Source organism: Falco peregrinus, chromosome 7 (genome assembly GCF_023634155.1).
Source record: "Falco peregrinus isolate bFalPer1 chromosome 7, bFalPer1.pri, whole genome shotgun sequence".
Lineage (NCBI taxonomy): Eukaryota > Metazoa > Chordata > Aves > Falconiformes > Falconidae > Falco > Falco peregrinus.
The window spans coordinates 11,611,881-11,633,570 of NC_073727.1; the positions used below are offsets into that span (position 1 = coordinate 11,611,881).

Genomic DNA, 21,690 nt, shown 5'->3' on the forward strand with positions numbered 1-21,690 from the left:
TCACTAGCAGTAAAGTCAGCTGGAATGAGCTCAGATCCAAGACAATTAAAACGTGCCAGACCCGAGGGCCCACTCCTCCCGAGGGCAGTCAGGCAGGAGGGCCCTGCTCCCCGCAGCGGCCCCCCAGCGGCTACGCTCCTCAGGCAGAGCTGAGGGGAACTTCTTAACCGCACACACACCATCAGCTGCCGAGCGGCGCGGGGTGTTCGGTGAGGGAGGGCTTTGCCAACATCGACACGGCGGGCGCTGCCGCCTCACCTCACGGCCCGGGGTGAGGGGCGGGCGGTCACGTGGGCCGTGCCCGCGCCCCAACGGCTCTGCCCGCCCGCACGTGCGCCGTGCTGTGCCGACGGGCGCCAGCGGGAGGGAGGCGCCGGCCGCGCGCCCGCCGCGCCTGCGCGGAGAGGCGGGGCTCCCCCCGCGACACCCCTCCCCCCCCGTCACACCCCTCCCCCCCCCGTGACACCCCCCTCCCCGCGGCGGCGGGGGGCGCGGCGGGCTGGGCGCGCGTGCGCAGCGGGGGCCGCTCTGGCGGGGCTGAGGCGGGCCGGGCCCGGCGGGCCGGTTGCTCGTCCGCTTCCCTGCCGGCCCGCCCGCTCGGCTCTGCCGGTCAGCGCCGTCCCCGGGCGGGGCGGGGCGGGGCAGGGGGGCGGGCTTACCGCTCCGGTATGTCGCAGACTGCCATGTCCGAGACCTACGGTAGGAACCGCGGGCGGGGCGGGCTGGGGGAATCCTCCTCTTCCTCCTCCCCGCCGGGGGAGCGGGTCTGGGCAGTCACCCCCTGAGGAGCGGGGGGGGGAGGGGGGTGCGGCGGGGCCGGTGTGGCGAGAGGAGCGTGCTGGCAGGCGGCGGCTGCCGGGGGTTTCTCTGCCCCGGGGGGTGTGCTTGTCCTTTTCTTATATATATATATATATTTATTGTTATTATTCTTTTGCCTGTGAGTTGCCTGTACTGCAGTGCCCTCCCCCGTGCCCGGAGCGAACGCTTAGTGAGCGTTCAGGATTATCTTCCGCGGTGCGGAGGTGCTGGTTCGAAATTTAACTGAAATCTGGCCGAGGGAACTTGGGCGGTACTTGTTACAGTCGGGTGGATCCCGAAGGGAAGGCGCAGTGCGCGTCCTCCGGGAGAAGCCGCACGTTTCTTTCGTTGGAGGTGGCGTTCCTTTGACGGTCAAGTTAGGATTTCGGGCCTCTTGCCTTAGGTCATCAAAAAAAACTGGTTGTGAGTTAGGCAGAAAGATCAGTGAGTATGTTCGTACGTCCCTGTGCTGGCCTGGATGTTTAACTACTGGTAGTAAAACACCCGAAGGAGTAAGTGGGTGCAGGCACACCCCGGCAGTGATTACACTGGAGCATCAAAGAGCAGTGAGCAGTCTGGAAAAGGTATTGCCGGCTAGGTGGAGGAGATGGGAAGTGACTGAATAGTATTAATTTCTCCTGTTGGTAACTTTGCTTGAAACAGCTCTGCTTGATTCAGTTTGGTTTTTCTCCCCTTTCCCGAACTTACAGTTCTGTAATATTTTGCAGTATAAAGATGTCATCATACGTGTAAATGTAGTCATAGTCCATGTGATAGGTTGTTGGAGAGTAAGATCAGAGCTGAATACTGTGACAAACCCCCGCTGTCATTTTCTAGCTTTGTCTGTTGCAGCATCTTCAGTAGCTATTCAGACTTTAGAGCTGGACTTGCATCCTGTTGCTTTTAGTTAGTCTTGAAAATGAGGAATAGTTTGGATAATTAAAGCAAAATAGGACACAACAACTCAGCTAATGGTGAGGGAGGCTGGGGCGCCCATCAGAAGCTCTTACTAGTAGGCTAACTGACCTGATTGTTTCTGCTGTGTAAGTCAGTTTATTTTCAATGCTCTTGTCATCCGTGCTTAAAGCACTGAACTAAGAGGCAAAATGAGGCAAGAGTGTGGTGCAGCCCTGGAAGTGCAAACGTTAGGGTATTAAGATCCAGCTTCTTTTTTCCGTACTTTCTTGAAACATATAACATTTATATGTAGAAACCAGAGGTGCACTTTGTAGATCTAGATTTGAGTTTAAAGTAATTCTTCATGCTCTGAACTCTTGTGAACAAGAACGGGGATCGGTTTGGCTGTGTTTATAGTAGGATTGGTGGTCTCTCTAAGCAGAGGGGTTGGTAGACAACCAGAGATGATAGAATTTTCAGTGGTGTTCCTCTTTTGATGCTGTAACAGTAAGCAAGCTAAATAGATTATTATATCTTGAACAAGTACACTTCAACAATTTTTGCATCATTCCAGTGATGCAAAATAGTGATTGTAAGCCCACTGTAGCTGTTGATACTTTCTGATTGTTTTGGTATCCTAAGATAATTAAAATTGGAGAGTTTGCAGTTGTGGGTTGTTCCTTTTGTTTGTTTCATTCTGGTTTGGTGTATTTCTCTTTCGAGTTTCAATGTTTCTTCTGTTCTTACACAAGCTACAAAAATTCTGAGCTAGAATACTTGAGAGTTCCAAGTTTTAGAGTAGATAGAAGAATAAAAACTAAGTTATAATGTTTAACAATGGCTATACCATCACTGACTAACAGTAATCAATATCTAATTTTGCAGTGTCCTGTCCATATATGTAGCAGCCCAATTGACATTCAAAGTAAACAGTATGATGTGATAAAATCATGGATCTTCCGTGCTTGATGAACTCTCTGGGATTTAGAGTGCTCGCTGTCCTAACGGTGTTTCTGACCAGCTGTTACAGGGATCATCAAGGACGGTAGAAGTATTAGGGGAGTTTCCCACTGGTGGCTGAGGTCAGTTGTTGCTGTATCGCCTCAGTGCTGGAATCCCTGTATCTTCTGCCCTTGTAGATGCTTATTCATGAGTTGGATTTTTCATCTTATCACCTGGATTATGAGCCGTTCTGATTACGTAACCTCAAGGTTTTCATCCTGTATGGATAGGCTCAGGAAAGCGGTTGGTGGTTTGTCTGACTTTTATATGACTTTAATTTTGCTGTGATGTTTCACCTTCTTTTCCCTTTGAAAGGAGGGGATTTTTTTCTGATATTTTTCTCAATCCAAGAGAACCTTTCCTCTGGTCTGCCCTTTCTGCCTATCCACTTAATTATCCACCTCAGTTAATTTACATGTCTCTTCCTGTTGGGTCTTTTTTTCCTGCCTGAGTTCTTTTCTCTGTGTCAGATTGTCTGCTTTGATTGTCTGTTTTTCCCAAGTCTTTTTGTCCCTTACTGTGATTCTTGTCTCTTCCTGCTTCAAATCAGCTTCTGTAGCCTCTCACTAAATACTTTGTTCGCAATCCATATTTTCTCTCCTGTGGATCTGTTTCATCAGTTGTATATCTTCTGCTCTTAACTTTCCGATCTGTTTATCGCTTTCCTATGTGATCAATTCATTTCACTTATAAAGTGCCAAAACAAACCGATCATGAATTAAAAAAAAAATCCGTGAATTAGAGACTGAGTTTAGAAAGACTGTTTTACTGCTGCTTTTGGGAGAGGAAGGTCATTCTTTAAAAAGTTACCTGGTAACATTGGAAACAAAACTCTTATTCATAGGAAAATCATTTTAACTCAAATTTTCTGATATGCAGTGGCCTCTCTATGGACAGGTGCTGTATAACAACACATGGATGCTTTCTGCTTCCAGTTGCAAAATGCTATCAGTTTTATGTTATGGGAAATACAGACTGACATAAAAGTAGCTTACCCTTATAGGTAAATGCAAAGCAACCTTTGGATTTTAAATGGTAGAAGGATAGAAGAAAGGTGGTAGTACCTTTAGGTAAACATGATAAGTAAGATTCCAGTCAAATCTCTTCAGTCCTTACTTCCCTCTATTTTTTCCACCAGTATCTACTACTCACAGTCTGGTCACATTGGTTTATTAATCTCTGTTGTTGTCAGAGAATGTGTAGTCTTTCTGTCCATTTAAAAGTACTCCTTTTTGGTCTGGACAACTTGATTCATCCTTTTCTCCCCGTCTCACCCCCCTTAACTGATGGTCTCTGCATTTATCACCCTGGCCTTTGGTTTATTTCAAATCTGATTTTATTGCTTAGAGGGCATAGCTCTTTTGCTTGTCAGATGTTCCCTCTTTCAAGCATTCATTATGCAAACTGGAATAGAGCCAGGCTTATCTGTTCTACCTGTTTATCTTGCTAACTCTTATTGCTAGAGAAAGGAGTAAGCTGGGGGAACAGGTCCTCTTGTCTCTTATTTAGAGGCAGCGTATGCCAGTAGGAATGTTTCAGAGCACTTTTCCCTTTTGCAGACTTGTGCAAAATAGAAAATGTGAAACTATTAGAAGACTTCTTCATGGCGTGAATTAGAGTTTCCAAAGGGTCAGCATTAATGAATGTCAGTTCTACTCATCAAGGAGTTAGAAGACAAAACAAACTGAGATTGAGGATATAATTCGGGGGTTTTTCCCCTTCTGTATTAGCAAGCATATAAGAAAAAATACAGTACAGAGTACATTTTAAAGACTAAGCTGTAGTAGCTCAGAAGCTGTTCTGTTATTCCTTCTGCTGGAATAAACTTCGGTCAAAGGAGGAGGTTGCATGTCCGGGGGTGGTTTCCACATCAGCCATCTGTTTTTGCTGGTACTTGAGTCAAAGCCCACGATTGTCTCCTCCTTTCCCCTTGGCTCCCCACCCCATCCCACCCACGTGTGGTTTAGCAGCTGATGCATCTTTGGGATGGAGCCACAGTTTTACTCCTTTTCACCTATGCTAGAAAACGAGTTTTGTTCCCTGTACCCCCTACCCAGTTTGGGATCAGGTGATGCATGTAGCTCACAGAGGGGAGTAAGTTGATTATTTACATTGTCTTATTTGCTTAAACAGCCATGCTATCCTATTTTTCATCTCTCTATGCTTTCTCTAGTACATGTCTTGTAACCCTTTTTCCTTTTGGCACAGAGTTCAGTTTTCATCCCAGATCTTTCCTGTATAATGACGATCATCTTTACAGGCAAAGTACTTGAGCTTTTCTAGACCTTTTCAGTAGCCAGTGTGGTAGCAAGCATTTGTAACATCTGAATGATGTTGCTTTTCAGCTTTTCCGTGAAGAAGGATCAACAGGATTCAAAAGAAAAACTTCTCTAGGGTGACAGCCTTGGCAGCTAACTGGAATGTTGGAGCTCAGAGCTGCTTTGTCAATCACACAAAAAAAGGCCAAAGAAAAAAAAAAAAACTATGAAATTAAGTGACTTGACTTCTATGGGAAGAGGAGAAGAGGACACCAAAAAGAAAAACTACAGCAATTAAGCAGTAGTGAAGCACTAGAATATGAGTTGCATTTGGTGAAATTGCAAAGAATGAATATATAAAAGTTTTTCCCAAGTGTGAGTGCACAGTGATGTTACAGCTGGGCTAAAAGAAGCTGCCCAATCTCAGCAGGTTTCTGCATTACCTAACTGTGCTAAACTTTTAGATACATCTGCAGAGTTCAAAGAGAAGATATTTCATGTCCTAAATAAAAAGTTATAAAAATGTAATTGATGTGCTTCCCTTTATCATACAGTATGACATTATAAGAAAGAAATTTCAGAATAACAAAATGAAGAATGTTCTCCCTGTTCTTACCTGGTATTACCTTACTTATTAATATGCTAGGCTGTGAACTTCAAAATTTGTTAAATATGGATATTTGTGACTTTTGGTATTGGCAAATCCCTTTGGTTTTTTGTCCTTCCTTGCAGTTGATTAAATGTGCAAGGTATTCCATATTTCCTGAAATGTGTTATCCAGTCCTTGTGGATAAACCGTTAAGTCCAGAAGCCTTTTGCTGTTTTGAACTATTAATATAAAATTGGAGTGTAAACTGATGGAAGCACTGTTACATTTGTGAATGTGACTTTTAAAGTGTCATTTAGTCTACCTGTGTTTGGAAACATTGCTGCCGCCTTTGGTGCAGAAAGATTTTTATTTTTGAATGATAAGATTTTGATATGAAAGTAAGAGAAATGTGTTTTAGTCTACCATACAGTAAACAAGTGAATTGTAACTGCAGCTTCAGGTTTCACCTTAGAACACCCGTTTGCTATTTTGCCAGAGGGAAATAATGGGGATTTGTCTACTAAGTGTATTGAATGGGCATTTAAGTGATTTATTTGTAAGAAAGATTCCCTTTTAAAGTTGTCTGGCAAATAGAATTTTGATAGGAATTGAGAGTCTATTATAAAGTGCTGCTAGAATGTGCTCTCAGTTTAAAGACACGAATATAAAATCCCTAAATAGCACTCTTGCTTTCAGAGCGAAATATAAAGCAACTCCACTTAAAACACCTCAGGAAAACTACGTTGCTGTTGTGAAGCTGTTCTGGATCTGTCCCTGACAGTGACACCGTTGTCTCAGTTTCTCGCTGGCCTCCAGCCTGTCTGCACAGAACAGAGCAGTGTGTTAGATTTGCTGTTCATCATGGGTTTGGGGTTGCACAAGTACAGTGTCATGAACTGTGTTTAACAACCAGCACTCACAGTTACAGAGCACATTAGCACAGGAATACAGTTTTGGTTTTCTTCTTTTCCTGGTTTAGTTTGGAAGTAGCTGTTACACTACGGTCAATAACCTTCCTTTGAAAAAAGGAAGGTAGATGTGATTTTTGTAGTTGTTTTTAACAAGAAAGTCTAACAAACAGCATTCACTGACTACAGAGGAGAACCAGTTTTAACTGGATTTTAGATTTACTTTTTGAAAAACTGCAGAGACCAAAACCAGATTATTTCCATTGTGACTATGTCTCAGAACATCTTGCTTTTTGAGGAACTCTCTGAAAGTGGTAAAAACAGTGAGATTACACCCACCCACAGAAGTTTAAATATGCAAAAAGGTACACAAGACAGCTAACTAGTGATACTGGGTCCATTAAAAGAGAAACTTGGCTTGCTTTCAGAGATGAATTCTTTCTTAACCTAACATTTTGGGGCTATTGGTGATATCTGCATTTCATACTAACAGTGAAGGTTTGGTAAACGAAGCATTCTCAGCTTCAGCACCTTTTGCAGTTGAGATGACATGAAGGGCCCTTCTTCACAGAAGATAACATACAAAATTTTCACAACCTGAAGCAAAATCCTTTTTGTAACTTATTTTTTCCGTCCAGAAAGCATGAGCAGCTGAGTGGGGGTGTGAAGAATGTGTTTGGAACAGAATGTCTTGAGCATCTAAATGGTCATATTTGTGAGCACGAAACAGCAGTCTCTTTCTGAGAAGGGTAGAATACAGAATCTATACCAAACCTGTTAAAACACTTGAGACAAGAAAAATCATGCAAAGGTAAAATGTAAAAAAGCAAAAATCCTTAGTAAAAGACTACCTCACTTTAAATATGAATGAAATTTGGAAGACAGGTGAAGACAAAAAAGGATGGTGGACATTCCCAGGGCTCATAGGCCTCTGTTTTCCTCGTTGATTTCGTCAGTGGGAGTTTTGTTACCATATGAGAAACTTGCTTATTGATTTTACCATTGCTAGAGGGTGTTTATGAAGTACCGTAACAAATAACAATTCCTGCATGAAATGATATGAGCAGGTAGATTTGTGTGCATGTTAATTCAATTTGCAAAACTAGACTCAAACAAGCTTCCAATAGCGATGTATCAGTGCTTTGACTTGCTTAGCATAGTCTATTTTATATTTTTTTTCTGCCATCCCTGGGACAATATCTATGTAACCCATCTGACAGCTCTGAACACTGGTAATGAAATTCATGTTAAGTTTTTATTTTTGTTGATATTGCAAACCTAATCCTTTTCATCGCATGCTTACCTGATGTCTTCTGGAGACCTGCTATGTTTATAAGAAAAACTGTGCAATAAAGTTGTAAAGGTGACTGTAAAGAAAACTGCTGGTGGTAGAAAAATACATAGTGGATCCTGGGTGAACTGTAAAGGTTGCCTAGTTTGCTATATATTAGGGGAAGGAATTGTAAACCTTCTAATCACAGTTTATCAGTGTATATGTTTGAGAGGGGTAAGACAAGGAAGCTTTCTTCAGTCTTTAGCCAAACTGAAAGCAGATCTGAGAAGGTAGTATTAAAGCATTATATGTAGCGGTTGAAATAATACAAATGGACCATAAATCTTGAATACATGTATTACTAATGCACGCTGATGTAAATGGCTCATAAATGGGTAAAGTACCAGAAGTATCTGTATCTTCATTTACCCTGTGGAGGAAATGTGAAAGCAGGCATTCCAGAATAAAAATTACTTCTTGCCTGTAAATTCTGTAGAAAAATATTGTAGGTGTTCTAGCTTTACAAGTATTAAACCAGAGTTTTAAGCAGTTAATATAGAGAAGTTCAAATCAATGTGAATAAAAATTTTTAAAAATATTTAGAAGTACCAAAACATACAGATTTAAAGAAACAACATCATTATATAGGATGTTTGTACTGACTGTAGTTAATGCCTTACATACCTTTAAAACAGGTTACTGGAATACAAGTCAGCTATATACCTGTAATTCAGCGTATTTTAACTTAATTCAGATTCAGCCATTTCCATCTCTTCTTGTCATTCTTGTATCTCCATAAAGAGATAGCATTCTTAGCTCTTACTTTGTAACATCGCTATTGAATGCACTGGTTTATTCTTCAGTTTTATTGTTATTTTGTTGATTTTTGTCATCTGTTCCCTTCTCTTTGAAATAACAGCTACTAGAGAATAGCTAGCTTGTGTACTTGGTCTTGTGGAAAAAAAAATGTGAGTGCATACTAAAATTCAGCAGTTTCTTTTTTTTGTCTTTCAATCTTCAGATTTCCTGTTTAAGTTCTTGGTCATAGGAAATGCTGGCACTGGAAAATCCTGTTTACTGCACCAATTTATTGAAAAGAAATGTAAGTATATGTGAGCACAGTAGGAGTCTCCATTGCTTTGTACCACAGATGAAGGCTCTCCTTCATGGGTGTTTATTCTTTGTATGGAAGTTCCCCTAATTCTCTTACTTGTTTAGATGGGGATTTTGACTGAGAAATGTGTCCAGAACCATACTGTAAATCTTTGTTGCTCACTGTTTGCCCTCCAATCAAAAGCCTGATATTGAGCACTATTCTTTATTATTCTTAAATAAATATAACAGGATGTTGATGAAAATACAGACTTACTTTTAGTGAGAGTTGTGTCTTGCAACTGTAAGCTTTCCTAGGTATAGAGACTTGAATCTTTTAGAAAAAATACCGAACAGATGAAAGAGAAGTTGAATTGTTTGGTTCTGTTTAGAACCTGTAGTCTCTTTCTAAATAGACATTCAGTGTTCTTTGATAAGGACTGTGCTCTATGATAAGTACTGGCAGAGACTCAATTGTAAATTTAGAGATAAACAGATGATATAAAAGAAAATTTAATGTTGGGTAGTGCACTTAGCATCATGATTAAACAAAAATAATACGCGTTTAGAAGCCTTCTTACCTTGCTCAACCAAATGTTAATTCACCTTATCTCTCAAGGAATAATTTTATGTGTAAACACTAAGGAACATGGCATGTTTCTAGGATTGAGCTTGAACTGTGTCCTTGCTTCTAGTAAGGGCAGTTGTCTGTTGCTGATAATCTGTGATATCAACAGTGTACATAGAGCAAGTATCTTAACTTTGCGCTTTAAAGAAGTAGCTCTTGCTTATTCGTGTCTTTTTGTGCTCTGCTTTTCCATGAATTTAAATTTTAAATTGCACACAATTGGTAAAAAAGTGTACAAATGTTGTCTTGCTATTTATTAATGTGAACGGGGAATGAGTTGATTAAGGCAAGTGTTTCTAGTAGTAATTTTGAATTGAATAAGCTGTTCAAAAACTGTAAGTTTTCAAAATAAATAATTCAAAAATTTATTTCTGCATGGTGGCAGCAGACATGAGTGGCACTGAATATGATGATTCAGGAAACAGTTTGTAAGTTGAACACTGGGGAGTTTCAATTGCACTTAAATTGGACTATGTGAAAACTAGTTATTCACTCTATATAGTCTCCAAATAAGTCTTGTTTTTATTTCTTTTTTGTAGTCAAAGATGACTCAAATCATACTATAGGAGTGGAATTTGGTTCAAAGATCATAAATGTTGGTGGCAAGTATGTAAAATTGCAGATATGGGATACAGCCGGACAAGAGAGATTCAGGTACACTTTTCAGTCCTCGTATTAAGTGTTGTTAAATTGTTCCTGTGGGTGTTGGGTATTATCCCTGCGTTTAAGTAGGCATAGTTTCTTGGTCAGTGGAATTGTTAGTCTGCTTTCATATTACTAACTAGGTCAGGTCTTACAACTTGGACATAGTGACAGAGATCCACTGATTCCAGTAAAGCAGCGCTGCCTTGCAGGATTGCAGATTCTGCTCTTTCTTTCATTGGGTATTTTCTGTGATAGTTAAGGTGTACGCGTAGAATATATGGCTAAAAGTTTGTTCCCTAGCCAGACTCAGAATAGTTTTTTAACTAAATGTGTGTGCTTAACGCTGTTTAGAAGACCTTCTGTTGGTTGGAATAAATAAATGCGAGGAGGTTGTATGTAAACTGTTCAAAATCTGCATGAGAGCAATTTTGTAGTATAATACTATTTTATTAAAGGGGGGAAACAATCAGTTGTCAAGTTCACTTGGCTAAATACACTTCTAGAAAGACCAAGATCTTTTGATTTTCTTAAAGAAAAAGCAATGTATTTGTCAGCTTAGAACCACCTATGTATTTTTAGTGCTGTATTTTAACTGTGTCATACATCTGAGGCATAGATCAAACTCAGTAAATATCTAATGTATTCCTGAGTATATTCACCATCAAATAGCACATAATTTTTAAAATATTTTTAGGGGGTGGGGTGTGGAGGGGAGGTTTCTTTGGTTTGGGGTGGGGAGGCAGCGGTTAACAAAGGTGAGTATGGTGGTAGAAGTCTGAGTAATAGGCAGCAAGCCAGGTAAATCTTCTATTAGGCAAGCTCTTTGGAGAATCCATGACCACGTAAAGCTGGGCGGTAGTCTCCGTTAATGAGACCTCTTCAGTGTGTTGGCCAGATACCCTGAGGTTCTGAGGAGCTTGGAGGCTGTGTACTTTCAGAGGCTTGTGCAAATTCTGCTCATTCAAGTTCAAATTGTTCACAGATGTGCAAGTCTTTTTTTCTGTTGCTTTTTATAATTTGCCTAATTCTTTTCTTTTCAAGGCTGATCACACCTCTATGTACTTAGCAGGTGGTTTTTTTTCTGCGTCCTCTGCCTTTTGAAGGATGCTTTGCTTTGGTTTGCTTGCCTCCTTTTCAACTTAAGGAGTCTTAAATTGTTCAATTACAGCTAATTTGCTCATTGTTTTCTCACTGTTGAGATTTCAAACATAAATTACTTATGTGGGTTTCATGCCACAGAAACCACCATCAGCTCCCAGTTCTGTATCAGGCCATACAGTATGATACAAACTTTGAGAATCCCTGTACAGCTGTATTTAGTGAAAGTGCTTTGTCAGAAGTCTAGTTGTAAATAATCTGCTGCTGCACAGCTGATAATGTTGTCTTAAAAACACATTTTATTTTAATTATGTAAATGATAATTCTGGTTCATAATATAGATTGCATTATATTAATACAGATTTGAAACAATGAAAATGTTATAGAAATGTGTATTTGTAATTCCATTTCAGGTCTGTAACAAGGAGTTACTATAGAGGAGCTGCAGGTGCTTTGCTTGTCTACGATATAACCAGGTGAGAAAGCTAGCAACTCTTTTGCTTATAGACTACCAGATACAGTTAATGCATAGTGATTCCTCCCCAAGTACATAATTCTCTAAAGGAGAATGGGCAGGAAGAAAAGAAAATAAGTACAAAAAGTACTTCTGGTTTAGTGCATATTTAAATTGTAGAACTTGCTTATATGAGATATTGTGAATGTCGTAAACGTAAATGGTCTCAAAGGGTTAGACAAATGCATGGGAGTTGGCCCACCAGCAGCTGGTCTAATCGTGGTGGACTCCATACAACCACTTGCAACAGAAACTAAGAGCAGACTTTAGCCACTTCTAACGAAGGTGGTACACCCCTATTTGTGGAAACAGCTTATTAGTATGCTGGTATAACAGGTCATCCTCTGGAAAAGCTAGCCCTACCTATGCATTCCTTAACTGTAGCCCAAAATTCTGTTCATCTCTGCATCTTTTTAGTATTTTAATATTATAGGCAGCCAATAGAATACCTTACCATTACACATTTCTGCTTTTTTTCCTGGCCACCATTGACTGATACTTGCCAATCAGTTTTGTGTTGGTCAATGGTGATTTGCTAGTTCTGTTGCTTTTTGTCTCATGAGCGGACTGTTCTCCTCTGAGCAGTCTCTGAAATCTGTGTTTTGTGCTTAAGGTCAGTTGGACTCACCTGGCAGTCTTGCTGCTTGCAGGCTTTATCTGTGACCACCAGTGCAATGGCTAATGGTGTGTGCTGGGTATCTGCCTGTGATATTACTGGTCTTGACACAAATGTGAACATTCAGAAATACAATTCTACACAAGCATAGTAAATTCTTACAATCCCACCTGAAACTTAAGTATCACTTGCATTTCACATTAAACAATAACTCATTCTGTTATCCCAAAATTTCCTGCACAAAAGGCTGAAGCTAGATTAGTGCTTAAAATTTTAGTTTTTTACATTAACAGGTTATGTTATAATTGTGTGTATTTATTTATCGTTGTTGATTTAATTTTGCTTTTTAAAAACTTTAAGTTTTTAAATAGTTTCATGAAGGAACTTGATACTCTTCCCAGTTCATAGCTGGCATAATGAGATCGTAGGTGACTTGCCTGACTAGCAGCAGTTTGTTGTTTGCCACAAATACAAACTTGCCTTTTGAGTTTTAGTACAGTGATCTGTTCACAAGAAACAAATGTGTTCTAATAAAGGATGTAATTTTCTACATAGCCGGGAAACCTACAATGCGCTTACAAATTGGTTGACGGATGCAAGAATGTTAGCAAGTCAAAATATTGTGATAATACTGTGTGGAAACAAAAAGGATCTTGATGCAGATCGTGAAGTTACCTTTTTAGAAGCATCCCGGTTTGCACAAGAAAATGGTAAGTAGTACAAAATCCTCATGTAGCATTCAAAGGTGCTTAATACTTAAAATAATTTAAATTTTTGTGCAGTTTGGGAGTACTTTGCCCACAGTACTTTGTCAAGTATCTATAGAAAGGAGAATTCTGTCAGTATGTGAGGCACAGAGAGAGGATAGTGCCTGCAGTGAAAACTACATGTACTGTTTTAAGTCTCATTATTAGTGATTCTTACAGTCGCAGCTGCTACTGAAAGAATACCTTCTGTGTGGAGATCTGTTCCCTAGGAAATGTTAATACAACTTCAGGTGTTGCCTTGCCTCCAAAGGGCTGAGCACAATTTCCTAGTTTTCAGCATCTTACAGATTCTATGGATCATAGACAAGGTTGGATGGGCTGTGCTGCAGTTGGAACCAATGAGTTTTACTTATGGGGAACTGAGTTCAGTGCATGGCGTGAGTCCAGAGGACCATTACCTGTTCTATTTATTAATAGTATTCAGAATTTTCAGTCTGAGGACACATTTCTGTGGGAGCTAAAACCAATCTCAGTCTGAGCTTCTGTGCTGCAGTCCTGCCGTCAGTAAAACCTGATTTTTACTTTTATAAATCAACTACAGATAAAATTTTCTACCAACTGTGGCTACTGGCTGTCCTTTTGCATATAACTTTCTATTAGTGGGAAACTATGACGTTCTTTGTCTTCATGTGCTATTTTGCAGTGCAGCCCAGGTTATTATCTTTGGATTCCAACCTTCTAGGATTAATATATAAATTTCAGAGGAAGTTTTTTGTGGTTTTGCTATCAAAAGCAGATTTTTCTGGACCATACTATTTGACAATAGTTCTCCTTAAGAAAATTTTGACTGTTCCTAGCTTTCTTGCTTTGAATTACTATGTCAGATACTCCAGACTTGTTTTGAGATTGTTTTTTCTGGTGTCAAATGCAGAGCTGATGTTCTTGGAAACAAGTGCATTAACAGGGGAAAATGTTGAAGAGGCCTTTGTACAGTGTGCAAGAAAAATACTCAATAAAATTGAATCAGGTAAATTGAGATTTATATTCTTTTTTTTTTTTTTCCCTGAAAACTAAAAGTACATGTGGAAAGATCGCCATTCAAAGTTCTCGAATAGAATTAACCCTAAGAACCAAAATGTCATTGCAGTAAAATAACCCATCTGCTTTATAGCTGCTTCCTGTATGTTTTAATAGGAATGGATGTCTAAGTCAGATCTGTATACCTAAAAAGAGGAGAGAGTGAATTACAGATATTTTTACAGTGTTTACCTTAACAGTCAGTTCTGAGTGTAGGCTGTGCATTTTGTGGGTTGCTATGTCCCTACAAATATCAAGCCTGACGTGAGACAGTTTTAGCAATGCGGAATAAAAACCTCTTATCAGGGCAGACTTTTAATTCTGCTTCTCATATATAGCAGGAAATACACTGAAGGGAACTTCAACAGTAATACTGAAAATTTCAGGGATGTTTCCTAGCAACTGTGTTTCTCTGAAGTGACCTTCCTACCTCTGAGTTGAAACCATTTTGACTTTTGCAGATCAAGAAATATACGAAACCTTCTCAGCACAAGTGGGCAGGTTTCTACTGGAGACAGGCTCCTAAGTGTTAGGTGTCATTACAGCTAATTTGCATTCCAGTTTTCCTCTCTTAGCTTCTAGCTGTTTGATATCTTCAAAGTTTTAAGTATTGGCCATGTTGGAAAGTCTGTCTCAGAGTAATTGTTTATTTTGAATGCCAAACACAAATTTTTAGATTATAAGAATATGGTATTTTCGTATGAATTTCCTGATCAATGCACCAAATCAATGCCAAACAGCAGCTTTCATTTTAAACAAACAAACAAAAAAAACCAAACCAAAAAGCAAAGTATAGCTCGTTTTTCATGATACTGATGTAAAGAGGCATTACCGCAACAGAAGTAAGTCCTGTTTTCTGTGAGCTGCTCCTGTTGTCTTTGTGCCAGCACACATACATTGACTCATGGAAAAAGTGGGACTGGAAAGAACCTATGGAGGTCTCTGGTGTAGCCTCCTCTTTAAAGCATGTTCAGGTTCAAAGTGAGAGCAAGTTGCCAGGGTCTTATCAGGGCACATTTTGAGATGTTGGAGGAACAGAGATTCCACAGCCCATCTGAGCAACATGTTCCGGCACTAAGCGGTTGCTGCTATCTACCTAGTCAGTCCCCAGCCTGTACCAGTGCTTGGGCTTGTTCCATCACAGTTGCAGAGCTCTGCATTTGTAGCTGCTGAATTTCATGATATTCCTGCTGGCCTCTGGCTCAGCCAAGGCCTTTTCTTAATGGCAGCCCAACCCTTGACCTATCAGCTGGTCCCCTCAACATGGTGTCATTTGCTAACTTACAGAGGGCTCACATGTGCACAGTGAACCTGAGTAAGTGATCTGAATTATTCAGAGGGATTCTTTGTTTTGGTTGTTTGTTTTTTTTTTGTGGGGGCTTTTTTTCCAGCCTAAATGTTTCTAATCTTGGCCAGTAAAACCTACAGCCGTAAGAACACTTCTGAAGACACGGGGTATGGCAGAAATGGGTACCAGAAGCAGGGAATCATTTCCTCTGGGGGAGTGCTTTATGGAATCCTGCTGTCAGATTGATCCATTTTTGTTTGGCTCAGTATCTACAATATTACTATCTTTGCATATTAGTCTCTGAAAGCAGGTGTATTTTAACAGCATTCACAGAAAACATTTTGGACATTTCCTTTGTTAGAAGTAGTTAGTGCAAATACATTTCTTGTTGCAGCCTAACTCAGAGACAAATTGCTTTGTCATTATGACTAAGGGCACACGGTTGAAATTACAGAATAAAATGGTACAGGTTTGGAATTGCCTGAAAGTAAACAGAATTGTGGTAGATCTCTCCATAACTAGAGCAGAATATTTACTCCATTTAAAACTGCATTTTTTATCTAATGTTGTCAGTTACATCAAAATGTATTGTTTGCACATGATCCATCCTCTTGTGACCATTTTGTTTCTCATCAGGAGAACTGGATCCAGAAAGAATGGGCTCAGGTATTCAGTATGGAGATGCTGCCTTGAGACAGCTGAGGTCACCACGTAGAGCACAAGCACAAAGTGCTCAAGAATGTGGGTGTTAAAGAAACAAAACACAAAAGCCCAAATACTTCCTTTAGATATGGAAGGTAAGGTTACAAAAATCTCAGGGTGTTGGATAAATTACTGTATTTCATAAATGTGCTGTATTGAGAGCTTGGCTTTTTCACAGTTAGCCTGTAAAGGAACGTAGAATCTAGTGAAATAATGCACAGTAGAATGGATGGGGTTTTTTATACTTTTTTTTCTTCTACCGTCTGCCCACTAAAGCAAGACTACTGCTCTTAATGAAGTATTTCTAGATCTTTGCTTCCTCTGAGTAATGCTGTGGAAAACATCTTAAAATTCTGCATTCCTGAAATGCATTATAGCCCTAATAGTTCCCTAATGCACTGTAGGGAAGGTGAATCATTTGTGTTGTATCGTGGACAAATATTACTAGAAATGAGAATTCACAAAATGTATGGTGCAGTGTCTTGTCCAAAGCTATTATATAGTCTTTTCTGAAAATACGAAGTTTAAAAGCTAAGACTTGAGAACTACAAATAATACTGGATTTAAAACCTCTACTGACTTTTTTTTCCTACCTAAAAGAAGTCTGAGGTAGTTTTGATTCCTTTCTGCTATGAGCAGAATTGTGAACAAGAGAATAGTAGTATTTGCTGCTTAGGCAGTGTTGTCATCTTAACAAAGCTCTTCTAGGGCTGTTGCATCCTGTGGAAAGGGTGTGCAGTCTTCTAAAAGTCTTCCAAAGACATTCTTCAGAGAAAGTGAGGAACAGATTTTTCCCTTTAGCAGTGGTAGGGGAAGAGATGTAAGTCATGTAACCTACTTCTAAATACAGCTTGGTGGTTAGTCTTTCTTATAAACAGTTGTCCTTAAGACACTTCTCTGTTCATGGATTTTACTACTTGCAGTATGTAAGTGGCTCCTGGGGCAGTCCTTTCTCCCTGTGTAGTTAATTATTCTGATATAATTAATCCTTATTCCTCTAATACAAGAACTGTGATACCAAATTAAACAAGTACCACAGACACAGTTATTGCATCATTTTTACTGTATTAAATTTTCTTATCAGTTTGAGCAGTGCACACCAGCAGAAGCTTTACAGAATGTTAAATAAGGCGGCATACAATTCTACATTCTCATATTTTGTTCTGTATTTCAGGAGCTTGGCTCCCAATTAAAGCTCAGAATTTTAAATAATGGATAGGAATCCTTAAACTGCTTTCCTCCTTTATTTTCCTCTTATAAAATATCATCCTTCAACTAAGAGACTGCTGGAAAAGCACATTAATTTAGTTCAGCTTTGGTCTGGCTCCACAGGAGTGAATATTTACTGATCTTACTTCAGGAGCTGAGTTTCCAGATTGATCTGCTGTAGATAATTGATGGTGGTCTTGTGTGTTTTACAGCTGTCCTTGCAAATGGTGTTTGAAGAAACAGAAAAGCTTGAAGGCTATGCAGTTCTTAAAAACACTTTTCCGCTATCTACAAACAGAACAGACCACTGCTGACAGAAAGGTGTTCCATGTGGTGTGGGGCAGGAATGTTCACGTGACACAAAAGTCTGCAAAGTGAACTTGATAATTTGGTGGACAATATTAAGACATACCTGTATGTAAACATTTTCCATTACCTATTTTTGTTCTTTCACCTCTAGTTTAAAGCATTGCTATATACTGTAAATAATGTAACAGTAAATTTACAAAGCATGGTATACTTACGTATGCTGATAGTGTTGCACTACAAGCAGTTTAATATTTTATTTTTTTATCATATAAACAAATTTAACTGAGGTAGGCTTTGTCATGTTTGTTTGCCGCACAATAGTTTATATTTATGACCTGAATTATAAAACCACTGGCACTGTTGGTGAGGGGTGGTGGTTATATTTTTTTTCTTATTTAGCTTGCCACATTATAACAAGATGTTGACATGACTGATTTTCAACATGTGGTTAGGACCCACAGTTACATTTACTAATATGACAACTTGGAAAAGTAATTTTTGTTGACATTCACATATCCTGTTTTATCACAGTTCTTAAATAATTTCTGAAGCTCTTTTATCAAAGTTCAAAAGTTTTGAAAAAATACGTTTGAAGTCTCTCAAATGGCTGTTGACTGACTTGGATTTTTTTTCTCGGTCCTGATGTTTTGTATAGCACTGGCATCATGAAGGTGGAATGTGTATGTGAACAGAAAATGTGCATCATCTGTGTGTGTTGTAATTCTAGGGCAGGGCCATGGGCTTGTGGAGAGTTACCACAGCAGGAGTTCTAATCTTTCATCACGGAACGATCAGCTGTGAATATATATGATCTCTGTTGAAGCACACCTGGTGAAGTAGTGCTGCACCCCGGTGGGTGGTTCTAAAATAGCCTGAGTGTATGAAATCTAAAATACTAATTTCTTAAAAATTCATTAAGTTCAAAAACTTTAATTTCAGAATTAGGCTTTAAAATTAGGAATTTACAGTCTGTCTTGCTGGAGCTTTGCCTTTGAACTTCATGTGAGTCCATTATACATATTGCCCCCAGGAGACTTGTGGAAAGGGAAAGGGAAAACCCAGGCATACTACTTAAGGAGTTCTTTCTTCCTGTGAAACTCAACGGGAATTTCAGCCTTGGTACTGATTCCTGCCCCCCGCCCCTCCCCATGCTAAAACACAATTCAGACTTTCTTTCCTGCCCTCTCTTTATTGTGGGGAACAGGCATGGGGCAAGAGACTAGGAATCTTGTCTTCATTCCTCAGCTGGAGACAGAAGAGACTTGCAACGTGTCTAAATATTGTGTATTGTTTTCACAGTGCTGTGACAACTGATCAGGTAAGAAACCCGGGGCTATTGCTTTGCCAGACAAGCAGCTGCAGAACTAAGCTCGTGTTTCTGGAGGTAGCTGAATTCTCCCAGTTCAGAGGGACAATTTCACTTGTACTGATGAGAATCACTAGTGACATCTTTACTTAGTTATACACGTAATTGAATGTCTCCTTGGAAAACACAAAATAATTCATTTGGTCAGAACTCAGTACTAAAATTACAAGGTCAAACATGCTTTATTATTTTCTATATATGAGTATTTTCTATTTAAGGGTTACTTGTCAAGTGCATGTTTAAAAACTAAACCAGAAAACTGAACTTAACAGTGTAATTCAGAGGGCAGTTAAAGCACGAGAGCAAAACAAGAATGCTACCCAGAGGTATGCCATCATTTATGCAATTAGAGTTGTGTTTAAAACTATTCCCTTTCTCCTGGTATTTTTGGTTCAAATGAATGCTTATATGAAAACTATATACCTTAGGTCATCTCTGAATTAAAAGGAGATGAGTTTGGTCTGTACTTGAAAAGCCTATGGACCCAACAGCCTAAGTTGTTTGTATCTCTCCAAGGTTATATTTAAGATTTGATTTGCTGCCTAACTAACAGCAGTTATTTCCAAGGAGTATCTTCTGCCTGGTGAGAGTGTAAAGTATTTTTGAAGCAGCTTAACTGCATTTACAAGAGCATCAAAGAACTACAAAGAAACTTAGCTGTCTTAATCCTCACTGAGTTTATTTTGGCTTCCAGTACACAGAACTGGAAGTAACTACCAAAAGCAAGTCTCTTGAAGGAGATGGTGTTGGTTCCAAATCCCCAAACCAGTTCTGGAAAAAGACAAAGTACTGGGGAGTCTGTTCCCCTCTTTACCACTATCTAATCAGGTTTCTTGGTACACTGACAAAGGTGAAAGCAGAGTACTTGCTTATCAGCTGGGACATGGCACCGGTAAAGCTAAAGGTCTCCTGTCACTCTTACAGTGGTTGAAGGGGTAGTCTTGGCTGTGGATCAAAGTTCCTTTCCATCATTACAGTAGCAGTTGAAAGGAGCAGGGGAGTGCTGTTGATTAACTCTACTGCTTTTCAGTAGAAATTTTAGGGAGTTGGCACGGATTTTCTTAGACTACTTCCTGTCCTTTTCCCTTTGCATACAGGACTGGGCTCTTTTGTATACTTAGTTCTTACGATCATTTTGGTCAAGTGTCTGTAGTTAATAAGCAGTAAGCACAGTTTTAACCTTTCTGTAACCAACAGTCTCAAGCTGTCCCCTTCCTACCTGGAAGGAAAGAATGGTGTCATTATAATGAGGTTTGCCACAGTTTTATTATTCTTTTAATGTATATTCTTTCTGTACACACATTAACCAGGTTAATGTGCATGTTTTGTAGTATTGCAACCTTTTATGCTGCATATCTTGCTAACATTTTAAAAAAAACCTTTCTAAACTGGCAACTCTGGAGGGAAATACTGTTGGAAGCAATAGCTCTTACCCATACAAGCTATAGTTTACTATTTCTTCTCTGAGGGTTTTTATTTCTAGGAATAAACCTCATGCCAATAATAGCCCTGGAACAGATTTTAGCCTTTAGCATTACAGTTGACACAGCAAACCAAACCTAGCTCACCTCATCGGTAAGTTATAGGTAGGTTACATTATGTATTATTTTAGTGTAAAATTCTTACTTTACCAAAGCAAGATGGCTTGGGAGTTTTACATGAACCAGTACTGGGTACCTATATCCTAGGATTTATTGGATGTGGAGCTTTAGCTGTTCAGACCGTTGAAAGATTTAAATGTCTTATTAAAGCCTGTCTTGCCTTTTAATGAGTCTGTTGGCCTACACTATTTAATGCTTGTATCCAGCACCAAATAAAAAAAAAATCTTTCTTGATTTTCTAGGTACTTTCTATTTACTTCAGCAAGCAGAACTTGTAAAGTGAAGTCTAAAATGTAAGAAACCTAGATGGTTTTGAAAACAACACTTTTTCTAAATTCATTGTGTAGTCAGTACATGGCAGGGAAAGCAGCAGCTAAAGGAGGTGGAGGGCTTCAGGGTATTTTCCAGGAGCAGGGCCCAGGGCCCTCATTGCCCTCTGTGGGGGCAGCTTTGCCCGTGACGTGGGCCAGCCCCAGCCCTGCTGTGACCCCCTGTTCAAGAGGAGTGGTAGGGAGCTTTGCCTCTGTGTCTCCTATGGCTGCAGAGCTGCACCTGCTTCCTTGTGTCTTTCTGTGCTGCTGACTAGGGATGAGGTGGATCCGTCTAGGTGTCTTGGAGAATGTGGCCTCAGAAGTCTGTGCTTTAAAAAAGCTAAAGCAAAAAAGGTGATTTTCCTGACTATTAGGCAATACAGATTGAATTTACAGTTGACCCATTTCATCTGGTCTTTGTATTCAGTTAGGCACCTTATGGCTCAAAAATACATAGCTCCCATAAATCCTTAAAAACACACACTATAAAAACTGATTACTTGCTGAACAATTAATGCTATAAAATTCTCAAGAAATACATTGTAAATCCACAGGAGTAAAAACACAGGTCTCATTTACTGTAGCACTTCAGTTTAACCATCCTTTAGTAGAACAAGTACAATGGTACAAATAGCTTAACCTTTGCTAAGTGATGCAGCTTCCTTTCCCCTCCTCCCCATGTTACCTTTTTTTTTTTTTCCAAAGCTCTGAATTTAGATTCCCAAAGGCTTCAGCATGCATAGCAGTTCAGGCAGCTATTTTAGATTCAGTTTTTTTCCCCACCCTCAGTGACAGAAAAAGC

The 21,690-nt window shown here is 39.6% G+C and overlaps 1 protein-coding gene across 1 annotated transcript; it reads left to right on the top strand.

Moving 5' to 3' along the window:
* Window positions 1-549: 549 nt before the first annotated feature.
* Window positions 550-20,818, top strand: RAB4A (RAB4A, member RAS oncogene family). Its single transcript, XM_055810304.1, has 8 exons — window positions 550-699; window positions 8,747-8,827; window positions 9,985-10,099; window positions 11,602-11,664; window positions 12,874-13,028; window positions 13,957-14,052; window positions 16,027-16,187; window positions 17,514-20,818. Exons 1-7 carry the CDS (start codon window positions 669-671, stop codon window positions 16,140-16,142), a joined length of 657 nt encoding a protein of 218 aa, XP_055666279.1. The 5' UTR covers window positions 550-668; the 3' UTR covers window positions 16,143-16,187; window positions 17,514-20,818.
* Window positions 20,819-21,690: the final 872 nt, after the last annotated feature.

Excerpts from the sequence above, each read along its gene's own strand:
- RAB4A (XM_055810304.1), top strand. The coding sequence starts at position 669 with ATGTCGCAGACTGCCATGTCCGAGACCTACG. Across the intron at positions 13,029-13,956 it reads CCGGTTTGCACAAGAAAATG|AGCTGATGTTCTTGGAAACA; the intron begins GTAAGTAGTACA and ends TGTCAAATGCAG. Across the intron at positions 14,053-16,026 it reads ACTCAATAAAATTGAATCAG|GAGAACTGGATCCAGAAAGA; the intron begins GTAAATTGAGAT and ends GTTTCTCATCAG.